Source organism: Microtus oregoni, unplaced genomic scaffold (assembly GCF_018167655.1).
Source record: "Microtus oregoni isolate MIOR12 unplaced genomic scaffold, Mior012 000018F_ref0000195, whole genome shotgun sequence".
Lineage (NCBI taxonomy): Eukaryota > Metazoa > Chordata > Mammalia > Rodentia > Cricetidae > Microtus > Microtus oregoni.
In genome coordinates, this window is record NW_024543077.1 from 5971186 (window position 1) to 5986550 (window position 15365).

General features: G+C 47.1%; 1 protein-coding gene across 2 annotated transcripts in view; it reads right to left on the reverse strand.

Annotated features, from left to right (window-relative positions):
- Window positions 1–15365, reverse strand: part of LOC121458895 (gamma-secretase-activating protein-like) — an 88399-nt gene that overhangs the window by 16050 nt on the left and 56984 nt on the right. For both annotated transcript variants that reach the window (XM_041668261.1, XM_041668262.1), the window contains exons 20-23: window positions 3272–3400; window positions 2272–2330; window positions 1680–1711; window positions 140–201 (exon numbers count right to left, since the gene is read on the reverse strand). In XM_041668261.1, coding sequence (XP_041524195.1) covers window positions 140–201; window positions 1680–1711; window positions 2272–2330; window positions 3272–3400 — 282 coding nt within the window. The remainder of the gene's footprint in view (window positions 1–139; window positions 202–1679; window positions 1712–2271; window positions 2331–3271; window positions 3401–15365) is intronic.

Here is a 15365-nt window from a genome sequence, read left to right on the forward strand (position 1 = left end):
TGTGTACTGCTCGCTACTGGACACTGGGCTACTGTGCTGGCACCTGCTGAATACTTAGTGGACAATGGCATCTGTCTTTGCCCACGGTTTCCTGAGACCACTTGCTCGCCCGCATTACAGAAGCCCACGGATTACCTACCAGACCCACGAGCAGCCTCTGGTGCCGATCTTCCTCTTGTAGGAGAGGTATCAACCTTGGCTCTGCAGGTGAACAAAGGAGCAATCATCAGAGGTAGTGTTCAGGAAGTGGGCTAGGAGAACCACACAAGCCAGGCCTTGACCTGAGCCTCTTACCCTCAAGAGACCTAATTCTAGGGAACGGCAGGCCTCAGTGGAAGGACTGTGTGGCTCCCTTCTATTTCCTGACCCCACAGTTCAGCGGCCTTGAAGGTTACTGAGCTGATGAGGCAGCAATAACTAAGGCAAACAGTGCTGATGGGCACAAACTTTCAGATTGAGATGTAACAGCGAGAGAGTTAGACCAAAAGTCGCTTTCCCCACTCTGACTGACCCCGCACTGACAGGACAGGAGGGGCAGGGGAAGGCAAACAGGCAAGCAGATCTTTTCATAGGCTTTCCTGGCACCCCCACTGGGTTCTTCTCCCAGAAGCCCAGAGCAGGAAGGAGGGAAGAACCCACTGGCTGATGCTCCCTTCTAAAAGGCATGGGTGTTCTTGACGCCTTAGGATGAATGCTCTCTCCACCCTGCTTAACACTCTGGGTTATGATGAAAGTACTCGGAATATGAACTTAACAACCCTCAGTTTGCGGGGTTCAGTTTCAGCACAGACAGCATCCTTCACGCGGAGCAAAGCCTGGCACCGGAAGGGAGCCACTGCCCTCAAGATGATGTCACAGGCCTGGCACAAAGCAGAGCTCCGAAATCTCCCACATTTCCCACACTGCACAGCCTCTAAGCATAGCAGGAATGGATGTAACACATTTATCCCTTGTCTAGTAGGGCACAGTCCCCGGCTACAGGAGGATGGTCTGGTCACCCAGGAGATAAGTCACCTTCATGGTTCACGGAGCTGTGTATACAGCTGTTGAGTGTGCGTAACACACTTTCTAAGTTAATTCTCATAGGGTCTCCACACATATGAAAACATCCAAGCCCATAAACACAGGAGTAGATTAAAAATAGTTTCCTTAATGATGGCTGTCCTTCCCGAAGGATGATCAACATCAGAAAGGCTTGGGCCTGGTTAGAAGACAATGTGTAGGCACTGGGGGCTGGCATGTGACAGCCTCGGAGACAAAGCTGGTGTCCACCCTACAGAACCACACTGCTCAAGTCCAGGGCATGACCCGGTGGGAACCAGAATGAAAGACACACAGATGGCACAGACAGCTGGGGAGAGCAGCTCAGGCAAGAGAACCAAGCGCACCCTGAGGGGCAGCCAGAGGCCACGCTGATTAGATCAGCCCTGAGAGGAGGCATGAGGAAAACCAGAAGGCCAACACCCAGGGACTGTTTCAGCAAAAACATACTCAGCAGCTGCCCCTGGAAGGACCCGGTGCCAAGACAGACGTGGGACTGGCTATGTGGTCACGGTTAAAAGCTGTTGCTATCAATGATACCCCATTATCCTGCTGCAAGGGATTTTCTTGCCAGTCCGCTGACTCAGAAGAACAGTGTTGCAAACAAGACATGGACTTTAGTACAGGTCTCTTCTTACCCAGGGCCCTTGACTCCATGTTAGAAATCACCCTGCAAAGAAATGGTGTGTTCTTTACAAAGGAGCCATCATTTTTAAAACGAAGAGCCCCGACACTGCACAGATATACCTCCTCGAAAGTCCCACAAAACCGCTGAGAAGCTGCTCTCTGCCTACCAGGGAACTCAAAAACTTCGCTCAGTACCAAAGGGCGCATTAATCTCAAAGCCCTTTAGTGCCAGCAACAGCAGTTACTGAGAGAAACTGCAGCTCTCAGTTACTGGAAATAATGGAGGCAGAAAATAGAACGGCGGCTGGAATGGGTCTCCACGCTCAGCTCTCCGTGATGAAGCCTCTGCACAGAAACCACTTTCAAAATAAGAGCCAGCTACACCAGCAACTTAAAACAGCTCACTACCTATTTCCACCCTCAACGGCATTCCCTTCTTCACCATCTCTCCATCTCAAGCCATCCATCCTAGGCTGCCACTCTCTAGAGGCTTTCCCATGGTCTAGAGGAAGCCAAGGACAGCCCTTCACCGAGCACACGCCACCGAGGCAGCCGAGTGGGCCAGAGGCCACCTAGGCAGGCGACCAGGCCAGCCACACTTACCTGGCTGCGTTGTCGAGAATGTTCTTCACATACACTGTGGACCTTCTTTGCCCCGTTTTCTAGGAGAGAGAGCATGTCAGGAACATGGAAAGTGGAAATTTCATGGACAGATTTTTTTTTAATAGCAAGAACAAAAATCAAGGCCGGGCAGTGGTGGCGCACGCCTTTAATCCCAGCACTCGGGAGGCAGAGGCAGGTGGATCTCTGTGAGTTCGAGGCCAGCCTGGTCTAGAAGAGCTAGTTCCAGGACAGGAACCAAAAAAAAAAAAAAAAAGTTACAGAGAAACCCTGTCTCGAAAATCAAAAAAAAAAAAAATCAGTGTAGTTAAAGATTTCAAAAATACTATTATTTCCCATGTATTGAGAACACCTATTTTTTAATTAAAGTTTTTTCTCAAGCAGTATAATGGCAGGACCCTGGGCCTCTCTACGGCAGTAGCTCAGGGTTCCCAGGCACCCTTCACCCTGTTCTCATTAATGTTTCTATCTAATGTAACTAGACCACAGTGTCAAAATCAGGAAATGGGTGTGATAGCATGTGTCTAGTCCTATGCCATTCTATCATGTGTGTAGATGTACATACTACAATGTGCCACGGTGAAACTATTTCATTTCCCTGGAGAGCTCCCTGTCCAACCCCTTCACAGTCAGTCTCACGGACTCTTCCTCTTCCTGACCTCTAGCAAACGCTGACTGGGGACACCTAAATTTCTCTAAATGAACTTTCAGCTACTCAGGTAATCTAACTGTATCCGAGACACGTTCCCTGTGCTTCTGTCATGGATGTGCTACACACCCTTCACTTGTCCTGCTCCCATTCCTTCCTCAAAGGACAGACAGCAGAGGTGACCCTGCCTGCCACTGGGTTGTCACTGAGGTAAGGCAGCCTGGTGACAGGGAAGAGCACAGGCAGTTTGAGGCAGCCTTGTGGCGGGTCTCGCTCCGTCTCTACTGCTAGGTGTGTGTGTGTGTGTGTGTGCGTGTGTGTGCGCACGCTCACCTCTTCAGAGATCAGGTTGTGCCATTCTCTCCTCACAACGCTGTTGTGGTAGTGTAAGTGGGGCTTCGTGTACTTAACATACTCGAGGTTGGCGTTCAGCTTGGCCCAGTACCCTGTCAAACTGTAGACCTGCAACCAAACAGCAGGGGCGTGAGAAGCAGGCACTGAGGTCCACGCCATAGCAGGGAGTACATGCGTTTCGCTGCATGTCCTTTGGGTGTTGGCATTTCTGAGCGACTACATCTTTCATGGTATAGTCACACCCATGAGAATTTGACAGTCAAGAGACTCGGGGAGCCCTTGCCTCTCTTCTCTCCCCATTTACAACAGAGAGGCCTCCAGCTCATTTCCCAAAACTAAGGACTTCCCAGGGGGGGCTCAGCAAGAAGCGTATATAAGGCATTTCCTCCCCAGGGAGCAATTCTCCTGGCTGGGGAGATGCCACCACACTGTGTCCTGTGTCTGTAACTCAGAGCAACTGGAATGAACTTGCTTCCTTCCTAGGCTTACTCACTTCCAAAACCTAGTAATCAGAAGAATATGAACGAATTTCACAATAGCTGTTAAATTCTTCCAAAGAGTATTCGTTGGCTTTTAGGTCTTTGAATTATTAGTTATTTGTTCTTTCTTGAAGAATGTAACCATTATTATTTGCCTTTTAATAACAAAATACAACGCTAATGTGTATTTAATGTTGAAAAACATTATCTGTAAACATGGGAGCCTGATGATCATACACTGGGATTTCCAGGTCTCTGTGTTGCAGAACGAGAAATTGGACAGGGCCCTGGGCAAGAGCAGAGGCAGAAATGGTTTATAGGCACATCCAAGGAAGGAGGCCAGCCAGAGCCAGCAGGTAGAAGCTCAATGGCAAAGACTATACAAAGCACTGGGACTTTATAGCCCGGTCTACGAGGCCGTTCATACAGCATGGGCGCTCTTATATATGCTCCATCGGGATACGTCCACGTTGGAGGGCAGCAAGCCATTTTGGGCTTCACTCTGCTGTATTTTCCTGTCTCGCTGGCATCAATTGGTTTTTATGATGCAGTCACATATGTTTGACCAAGGCTAGATACAACATGTGTGGTCTAATAGCCGTTGCTTACAATGTGGTAACAGACTTAACAGAATTCAAGAAAATAAGAGAACTTATAGACCCCTCAAAACATAAACTGTTTGCCGCTGTTACTTGTTACCCTCCAGAACTTGAAGGTAAGAACCCCACTGCTGAAAACACCGCATATTCATGTTATAGGACATGGAGAAATCATGGCATTGACCTGGAAACTCCATCCCCACCGGCTGGTCAAACTAGAAGCATGTACTTGCTAGCTTTCATAGCTGTAGAAGGCGTTCTGCATATTACTAGAGAAAGAAGAGTACTCATCAATGCTACTTTATAAAGACTGTAACCGCACACTGAAACCAGCCTTTCCCTCCCAGTCTGCTCCAGGAATACGGTGCCTCAAAGGCTGCCCGCACCGCTGCTCATGGCCCAGAGGATGATCATACGGGAGTACTAAGGGGTTCAGTGTGTTCCAAAGGACCACATGAAGATGGGGGAGAGCAGAGAGGAGGAGGAGGAGGTGGACATGGGGCAGGTCGAATCTAACTATATGCTTGGACTGGTTAGTTTCGTTTGTCAAATTGATACAAGCTAGAGTCATCTGAGAGGTGGGAGCCTCGACTAAGAAAATGCCTCCACCAGCAGACTGGCCTATCAGCAAAGGAGAAAATGCCTCCATCATCAGACTGGCCTGTCAGCAAGGAAGAAAGTGCCTCCATCATCAGACTGGCCTATCAGCAAGGACATGCGGTTCCTAATTGATGATTGACGTGGAAGGACCCACCCACTGCAAGTGGTGTGGTCTATGGGCAGGTAATCTTGGGGTCTGTGAGAAATCAGAGAACCAGGGGGGCAAGCCAGGAAGTAGAACTCCTCTGTGGCCTCTGTTTCCGTTCCTGACTCCCGGTTCCTGCTTTGGGTGTTTGCCATGACTTCCTTCCATGATGGACTGTCTCTGCATGCTGAGGTAACCCTCTCCCTCCCCGGTTGTGTTCAGCCATAGTGTTTGATTAGCGCAGCGAAGACTTAACCAGGACAGTGCATGTACGAAATCTTTGAATAGTACGTTTAAAAGAGAAAAAAATAAAACAGTGATAGATGAAATAAAATACACTTCGGTCACACACAAATGCTCTAATACCACACTGCAGTGTGACTCATAAGCTACTAGAAAGGCTTCCCACAGATTTGGGGGTCTCACTAAGGTAAGTTATGTGGTGCTTTTATACTTTTATTTAGAAACCTGAACGGCCGGCACAGCCAAAGCCCCTTCTCCCAGAGATAGAAAATCTCAGAACCTTGAAAACTAAGACGCGTTTCCAGGGTACATGGGAGTGCTGCGGTCAGGACGCTTTCCCGGACTTTTCCTTCAGGGACGAATGAAAGATGAGCCCTGCCCTTATTTATGGCAAATTTATTTTACCTATCCCTTCTCACTAGAAAATATTTTCTCTCCAGAAAAAAATAATAATAATAATTTTCTCTCTAGAAAATAATAATAACAACAACAACAACAATAATAATATACTCTTAAAAGTCAGACAAGTCCTGCATACTTAGCTACCGCCTTTTTGTTCCCTACATCTGGCCATGGAACACTAGCGCCAATACTAGAAAACTAGCTGGTGTTGTGGCGCCATCTAGTGGTCAGTTTGGCTATAGGCATGCCTGTTTTAGCACGGCAGTTTAGAGTGGGATTTACCTCAATCTTGTCCAGGGAGAGAACTGGGGTCCCCCTGTTGTGTGGCCTGATCCCTTTAAGTCAAATGCTCCTGCTGACAGAAGACTACACTCACACTGTGGCTTAATAACAAATCCTTCTCTGCACTTAAAAAAAATATCTGGGGGCCAGTAAGATGGCTCCGTGGTTTCTATTCCTAGCCCACGGGTGGAAGGAGAGGATCACCTCCCACAGCCCTCCTCTGCCTGAACACCCACACATACACAGAGAGATAAATGTATTTTTAAATATCGTTTTTCTCATAGTCTTGATTCAACCAAGGATAACAGAAAAACAACAGTGGGCAGAGAACAGCCTTCAAGCGTGCTAGACTGCCCCGTGGTTAGACAGTGTGCTCACAGGGTCTCTACAGTGTGCATGGTTAGACAGTGTGTGCTCACAGGGTCTCTACAGTGTGCATGGTTAGACAGTGTGTGCTCACACAGGGTCTCTACAGTGTCCATGGTTAGATAGTGTGTGCTCACACAGGGACTCTACAGTGTCCATGGTTAGTGTGTGCTCACACAGGGACTCTACAGTGTCCATGGTTAGACAGTGTGCTCACACAGGGTCTCTACAGTGTCCATGGTTAGTGTGTGCTCACACAGGGTCTCTACAGTGTGCATGGTTAGTGTGTGCTCACACAGGGACTTTACAGTGTGCATGGTTAGACAGTGTGTGCTCACACAGGAACTCTACAGTGTCCATGGTTAGTGTGTGCTCACACAGGGTCTCTACAGTGTGCATGGTTACACAGTGTGCTCACACAGGGTCTCTACAGTGTCCATGGTTAGTGTGTGCTCACACAGGGTCTCTACAGTGTCCATGGTTAGACAGTGTGTGCTCACACAGGGTCTCTACAGTGTGCATGGTTACACAGTGTGTGCTCACACAGGGTCTCTACAGTGTGCATGGTTACACAGTGTGTGTTCACACAGTGTCTCTACAGTGTGCATGGTTAGACAGTGTGCTCACACAGGGTCTCTCTACAGTGTCCATGGTTAGACAGCATGTATTCACACAGGAACTTCCCCCAGAGTTGCTTACACCTTTTAAAGAGTTCGTGCCTTCAAATAGTTCAAAACCACTAAATAAATAATCTTGCATCCCTCTTATTCTGTATGGAAACATTCCCAGTAATGAACTCTCTGGTTCACCAAGCTGTACTTAGCTAGCGTTATCTCTTTAGTCTGTTCTTGATGCGCTTCTGGAGAGTGGACAATGGTTCACGTCTGTCCAGGAAAAGTCACAAAACAGAACAAAAAGATCTGTATTTTAGACAAAACAAAAATTCAAACTTATACTTAGTAAGAAATACTGCGAGTCAAAGGTCCCATAAATATTCTCAGAGAGTCTGCTGGCCTATTATAATCGCCATGTTTTCTGACTGTTGGGAAGTGCCATCAGCATTTGGTCAGTGGAGTAATGTTTATCCTGCTAACATGCAAAGATGGCTGTAAATTGAAAGGCCTGTTTGGGAGACTGAAAAACAAGGGGCCCAGGGAGACAGATTTAAGAAAACAAAAGATAAAGACGGTATGTTCACCGGGGCTATTAGTGAGTGAACAAAGCCAGTGAGGGCAAAATCCAGACTTTGGGTTTGGATTAGCGGCAAGGATGGATCAGAGGCAAGGCCTTGAGAGATGAGAAAAGGCCAATTGCTGTCCACAGTCGGTAGTGGACAGCGGCTTGGGCATGTGACTCCAGCCTCAGGCGCCCATTAGAAACACTGGCTTCTGCCCGACGTAATTGTTAAGGGGTGTGGCCTGAAGCCACATGAGGTTTTCAGGTTCCTGGGGTGAGCCTTGTGGATCTGTAATGAGCATGGAAGCAGATTCCTCTGAATAAATAAATAAAGGGGAATCTGTAGTGTAGATAGAGCAGGAAATTTATAGAATAAGAATGAATGTAACTTTGTGTAATGTAAAAGCATTTCTTCTTGTGTGTGGTATGGAAAATTACTAAGGTGAAATATTAGGAGAACATTTGCCCGCTTGAAGGCTGCCACACCCATCTGGCCCTGCCAGATGTGGGGGCTGCACCCAGCAACCGTGGTAACGAAATCATCTTGCCACACAAGAGGGACCCCCCCACCCTTCTGTGGCCAGTCGATACTGATAACCTAGGACATCTGGTTATCGGAAGGATCAAACGAGGGGCAATTTTCAACTGACTTAAAAGAGGTGGCTGAAGCAGGACGGTTATCTCACTTCTCACAATGGCTCTGGCACCAGGCCTCCATGGAAAGAGAGATCCTCCTAGCCTGCCTCCCGAAAAGCAGCAATATTGAATGCCTTGCCTGAACATTTAATGCTCTGTCTCCCGAGCACAGAGCTTTGTCTCCCGAAAACAGACATTTAACATCTTGCACCCCGAATGCAAATCCTCATTCCCTGAGAGTGGACATTGAAGGTCTGTCTCCTGAGAACAGACCAGATACTCTGCCTTTCAGAAGGCTTTGCCATCCCGAAAACAAAGCCTCATCTTCGAGAGTAGAGAACTAAAAGCCTTGTTTCCCGAGACTCGGTCACCCGAAAGCCGAGTCCAAGGCCCTACCAGATATCAGCCTGGAACATCAGAACCTTATCTCCCGAGCGCAGACTATGGGGTCAAGAGTCGATCTTCGCTACCCAGCCCCCAGTGCAGACAAGAGCCCAGTCTGAAGAAATTCAAAAAGCCCTTTTTAAGCCAGGGAATATCAGGTCGTATGATGCTATTTTATGTGTGTATGAGAAGTTAAGAGAAGAGCATAGATGAGTTAATACATATGTTTAGGGTGTGACATGTTAAGAGATATTTTATGGATAACTGATAAGATTAGGAAATATTAATGGATAAGCTAAGGTTAAGGAGTGTTTTATAGATAATTAATGGATAAGTTGTATTAAGGTTATAGATAAGTAATGGATAAGTTGTATTAAGGTTAAGAAGTGTTTTATGAATAAGTGATAAGTTAGATTAAGGTTATGAATTGGTTTTATGTATTAGGTTTAGTAGAATTAATAATTGTGATATTGAAGTGCCTGTGTGTTGCCCATTATCAATTCCCCATGCCTATTAAGATTGTAAACCCCATGATGCATTGGATATTAAAGTTGCTAGTAAAGAATCATTATAAAGACAATTCTCTTGCTTGGTCTGGTTACCCATCACTCTCTGGGGAGAAGGGCACAGAGTCCTCATAGCTATTACTCGAAAAGAACCTGGAGCTGAAGTCCCCCAGCTCATAACAGGATCATAGCTTTCTGCTGAAGACGTGGTTTGAGCACATCCTGGTGAGCGCAGTCAGCCTCCTGCCCGTTCCAAGGCTTTTGACGCACAACCCTGAAGGCTGGTGCGGGCCGCGGTGACTGAGAACGAGGAGCTGAGTAGAGCCCATGCGCTGCTCTGTCTCTGAAGACTCCCAGCTTCTGGCGAATGCCAACATGCTCATTGATCCAGAAAATAAACGTGGCTTTTATTTTATATTTTTTTAAAAAAATGTTAGATGTCACACCTTGAAGGAAAAGGAAAATAGAATCTGCACATGCCCGCCCCATCAGCCCAGCTCAGCACCTCACATGGCATTTGGGTGCGGCCCCGGGCACTCAATTGACACTTGACTAAAGTGGACTAAAGTTGGGAGGGCTCCAAATACTGTCCCCGTGGAGAATAACCATGCAAAGTTAAAACCACAGGTCTCGTGATACACACACCAGCTATTTGAAAAGAAGTCAGTAGGGTCTTGTGTTTAAGACAGAGTCTCACTATGGCTGATCTGAAACTCGCCTGGTGGACTTGACCAGGTTGGCCTCAAACTCACAGAGTTCTGCCTCCTGAGAGTTAGGATTTAAGGCATGCACCACCATGTCTAGCTCACAGTGGCCTTTTAAAAATACAAAATGAGAACGAGAGAGGTGTCTCAGCAGTTAAGATGTCTCAGCCGCTCTTGCAGAACACCTGGGTCTGGTTTCCTGCACCCACATGGGATAACTCAATGCCTGCCTGTAACTCCAGTTTCAGGGGACCCAAGGGGTCTCCATGGCACCCGCACACCTGAAGTATACAAACAAACATGCAGGCACACACACACGTACACATAAACAAAAATAAACAAATCTTTAAAAATATACAAAGGTACTTTGCAAAAAAAAAAAAAAACCCTAAATGTGTATATGAGCTTAGCTAGTAGTCCTTGGTGTACTGGGTTAAGAAGCAATTGGATTGTCAAGGAATGGCTAGAAGGCACGTTTCTCTGTACAAAAGGGAGTTTTAACCTTTTACTTTGGAAGAAAGAAAATTATTCCCATCTCTTCTTTAAAAATCATCTTGCTCTGTTTCTTGAGATGCCATAAACCAATCCCTTGCAGGAAGTCCCTCACTGCTGTTAATTAAACAAAAGGGCCGGTTACATGAGGGGAACGTTTCTCACTTATGGCTTGGTTTGCCAACTGATCCAGAAAGAGAACACAGGGGCCGGTGGTACTGGTTCATCTGCAAGTGGCTGGGGGAGCAAACATCCACCTCTCATTTCTGAAAGACCCTCTGGCTGTGGTTCATCAGCATCTTCTTGGGGGAGGAGGTGCCCCCCGGGAGAACCCTTTACTCTGTGTACCAAGAGCTGGCCCGGGTCTTCATGGATCTGCAGGGCATCTCATCTCGGTACCAGCTGTGCAGAGAAATACAGCAAGGTACTGTCTCTAGCATGGAGACGATGCAGTAGTGTTGACATGTGACAACAGACCTGAACTCCTGAGGGTGACCACTAAGACAGCCACAAGCAGTAGCCTCCTGCTCCGGCATCAGGCAAAAATTCCACTTCCCTGACCCATTCCGGGGTTTTATCAGCCGCTTTGTGTTGTTTTTAGTAGGCTGGACTATTTTAAATGTAACCGGCATATCTCCCATTTGGAGTATATGCCTGTGGAAAGCCAGTGTCGAGTAAGGTATTTCCCTCCTCGCAGTCTTAGAAATTGAATATTATATCTCTAAGCAGAAGTACAGAGAAGAGAAGCCCAACCCAGAGTGGCTGGTAAGGAAGGAACAGAAGAGGGGAGGAACAAAGGAGAGTGGAGAAAAATATATAGCTCTATAAAAACAATTTTTAAAAAAGGAACAGAAATAATAATCTTCAGGCTTGGGTCTGGCTCTCTTTTATAGCTGGGAGGCAGGTGATCCCATCTCCACAAAAGCACAAGAAGAACCAGCTCACTAGCTGAAGCTCTGTGACTGGTCATTGATGCTGCCTTGTGGTATCATACAGGCATGCTCACAATATTAATTGAACTCACTGTAGCTCACTCTCCCCAGAAACACATGCGCTCCAAACTTTGGAAAATCAGAATTTCCCCGAGAACCAGCAGACCGTGCTTTATTTCTGCCAAAACAGCGGGTCTAGAGAGCTGGTACGTTGTGATTATGCTAATATTTCAGATCGCTAGCAAATCTTTTCCCCAAACGATGTCACCTGTCTGCACTGGGGGCTCTAAGGAAAATTAGTGTATTTTATGCTTCAATAAGTAGCAAATTCTTCCCTTGCTCTGTCTAGTTCAAGTAGCTTTAAACCACTTTGACTGGGGAAGCTGTAAGCAAAGTCTGGATGGAGAAGAGCCCAAGAAGCAAACACAGGCTCCCAGACGCCCAGGAGACCTGCGTCCTGGGAAACCCACAGCACACAAGTCAGAGGCTGTGAGCAGGTGGGTTTCAGGTCTTTCCGGCCTTCCTGGTTCAGCCACTCAGTAATGGCCTAACAGATGATTACATACACTAAAGAGTCTGGTTCTGAGCCACGGATATGGCGCCTACTTGGAATCTCAGCGCCTGGGAGACTGAGGAAGAACAAGGTAAGCATATGTTACAGAACAAGAGTCTGTCTCAAAAAGGAAGACAGACAACATTAGTAGGAAGGAAAGGAGGGAGAGAGGGAGGGAGGGAGGGAGGGAGGGAAGGAGGAAGTGAGGGAGGAAGAAAGGAAGCAAAGGAGGGGAGGAAGGGAGAGAGGAATGAGGAAGGAAGAAAGCAAGGGAGAGAGAGAGAGAGGAAAGGACGGAGGGAGGGAGGGAGGGAGGGGGGAGGGAGGGAGGGGGGAAAGAGAGAGTTAGGAAGGGAGTTAGGAAGGAAGAAAGGACGGAAGTGAAGGAGGAGAAAGGAAGGAAGGAAGGAAGCAAGGGAGAGAGAAAGGAAGGAAAGCAAGGGAGGGAGGGAGGAAGGAAGAAAGGAAGGAAGCGAGGGAGGGAGAAAGATAGGAAGGAAAAGAAGGAAGCGAGGGAGGGAGAAAGGAAGGAAAGAAGGAAGGAAAGCGAGGGAGGGAGGAAGGGAGGGAGGGAGGGAGGGAGGGAGGGAGGAGGAAGGAAGAAAGGAAGGGAGAGAGGGACAGAGGGAGGGAGGAAGAAGGAAGGAAGGGAGGGACAGAGGGAGGAAGGAAGGAAGGTCTGATTTTAAGCCTTCTTTTGGAGAAGACACCTGTCTCCTCTACTTGAAGCATGCTCACCCTCTTCCCCCTCACATCTGTACAGCTGTAGTTCCCTCTCTGGCTTCCTGTGGTTAAATAGCCTGATGGTTTCTCTTCTCACTATAAAATCAGGCGCAATTTTACACCTTTTACACAAGTTGCTGCTTCCCCAGACCAACACACCGTTTACCAAGGATCAAGGCCATTCTTAGGAAGGTTCCTTTGGCAACGTTGCTTTAATGCATGGGCCTTGTTCCCATATGCTGACTTTAAAAAAAAAAAACAAACCTAGAGCTTTTAAGATTTTAAAAATGTATATGAATATAGCGCTCGCACTATGGGGCAGTACATGAGCCGGGAACTGGGCTGGAGACTAAGAAACACACGCACACACAGACAGACAGAAATACGGGATATGGTCATCCTTGAGACAATAATGCCCACTTCACTGTGCTCAGGGACAGCTTCTACAGGGCTCTGTCCACGCCCCAGCTCTCGGAATCTTTCAGCTGCAGACTCACCAGAACCCACTCCCCTGCCATCAGGGTCTCGTGCTCAGAGCAGAGGAAAATGAGTTGTTTACAAGAAATTCAGGGTCTGGGGGTCCACAGCCCCCAACATATGAATGCTTACCTATATGCACATAGGTATACATGCACTCTGAGCATGCCTGCTGCCCCTAGAGACCGGAAGATGCCAGACCCTTAGAACTGCAGTGACTGATGGTTGTGAGCTGCCACCCAGCTGGGACTGAACCTAGGTCCTCTGCAGGAGCAGCAATGGCAAAGCAACATGCAAATCTGAGGTGATGCAGCTGGATTACAGCACTAGATTAAACGCTCACACCGAGCAGGAGGGGATGGTCTCATCTCCTTCTGCCCCTTATCTATCCTAGGAAAGAGGAAGTGTGATCAGAGTACCCTTCCTATAATACAGCAAGAACACTGTGAGACAGAATTAATTGCCTACAATAAGCCAATGAGGAAAAAGACAAAAGGCCTTCTCATCGCTCCCTTATACTTGCTTTTAAAAGCACACAACGTTGATAAGGTTATAATAAAGCCAATAAACTCCTAAGTCCTTTTGGTCTTAGATTTATGGATGTGTATACACAGTTCTCTCTGTGTATGCCATGTGTGTGTAGGCGCCAAAAGAGGCCAGAGGGCGCTAGATCCCCTGGGGCTGGAGTCAGAGGCAAGGTCATTGTGAACCACTTGCTGTGGAGAATCCAATGCGTTCTTGGAAGAGCAGCAAGTGCTCTGAACCTAGGATTCATTTCTTCGGTCCCCTAAAGGTCTTTGACTGTGTAAATTAACTCAACTTTTGTGGAATATTAGTTTAGTAAGAAAAAATAAAAGCTACGGAAAAAAGCCACAGTGTCTTACCATAAAACATTCTTAACTTCTGACCTTAGGGGAGTAAACCCAAAGAAAAACTGCATGTATAAGAATACATAACATATAAAATGGAAATATTATCTTCAATTGGATAAAAGAAACAAATGTAGTACAAGAGATCAAAGCCAAGGCCTCACACATGCCAGGCCTTCCCTTCCCACTGAGTTGTTTCCCTAGAAAATGTGGGTATCGTGTCAAGATAATTAAACAGGCCGAAGAAGACTGATTAAATAAATTCAGACATGCCAACTCAGGGGAATCATTACCAATCATTGCTTTCTATGATATGAATTCATATTTGATCAACTGTCCCTAGATCACCATGACTACTAAGTCACATACACACACCTATGGCAGAGACAAAGAGGAAGTGGAAGGTAGCAATTGCTACCCTAGAAGCTATTTAACTATGGATTATATCTCTTCTGAACATTTTCTTCTGGCTAGTCATGGCATTATCATATACCTGGAATCCCAGCTACACCAGAGATCAAGAGAACAGCAGGAGTGTAGGGTAGCTGTCCAGCCCCTGAAGGACCCAAGTTCAAGCCCAGCACGAAAACAGAACAAAGAAAACAACCCCTTCACAGGTTTGTCTGTTGTGTACGTTATGGGTTTGGTAGAACCACCAGTAAAGACACAAACCATGAAATGCTAAGACACAGAACGTGCCCTGTGGCTGCCTCGGAAACATGACTTTTCCTCTCATCTTCCTACATCAGGAGGGTTTCACAATGGCTCCATGCTTGCTTCTGGAGATGGCTGCCCAGTCTGTCTTCAAGGGCCTCTGAGAACCAAAAGCTATAGAACCAGCAAGCCAGACTCCATCTTAACGCTGTGCCTCCCCAGCTGTTGAGCCGCAAGGGCCCGAAGAATCAAATGTAAATAAAAGACCTCAGCACAAGAAGTAGACGCTGCTGCCAGAAGCTGAGATTCCCCAGCCTAGGCCAGCTGTAATCACAAGAGGCAATGCCAAAAGCAACAACAGAGCTGTAGGGAGACGGTGCTAAAGACACCCCTGCCCTGCAACAGTTTTAACTATGTATGTATTATTTTCTCCTCACCTTACCCCACCCCGTCCTTCCTATTGGACTCAGAAACCAGCCGTTTGCAGAAAGACACTAAGCCCCAGAGCTTGGTGCACAGGAAAGAGCTTGAGGAAGGCCAAACAGCAAGCCACTGCCAGTCACCTTTGAGGGATGGAAGGGCTGTTCTTTGAGGTACCAGGAAATGAGATAGTCCCAACCCTGTGTGTGTGTGTGTGTGTGTGTGTGTGTGTGTGTGTGTGTGTGTGTGAGTGCGTGCACGTGAGCACATTGGAAGGAGGAACTACAAATCAAACACAGCTTCCAGCCTCCAAAGGGAAGTTACAAGAGCTCCTTCAATAAGAAATAAACCCTTGTGGCAAGTATTGGCGATCCAAGTTTCAAGCTGAGCTCCGTAACTCTCTCCAAGCTTCAGAAAGCCTCACCCTCGCT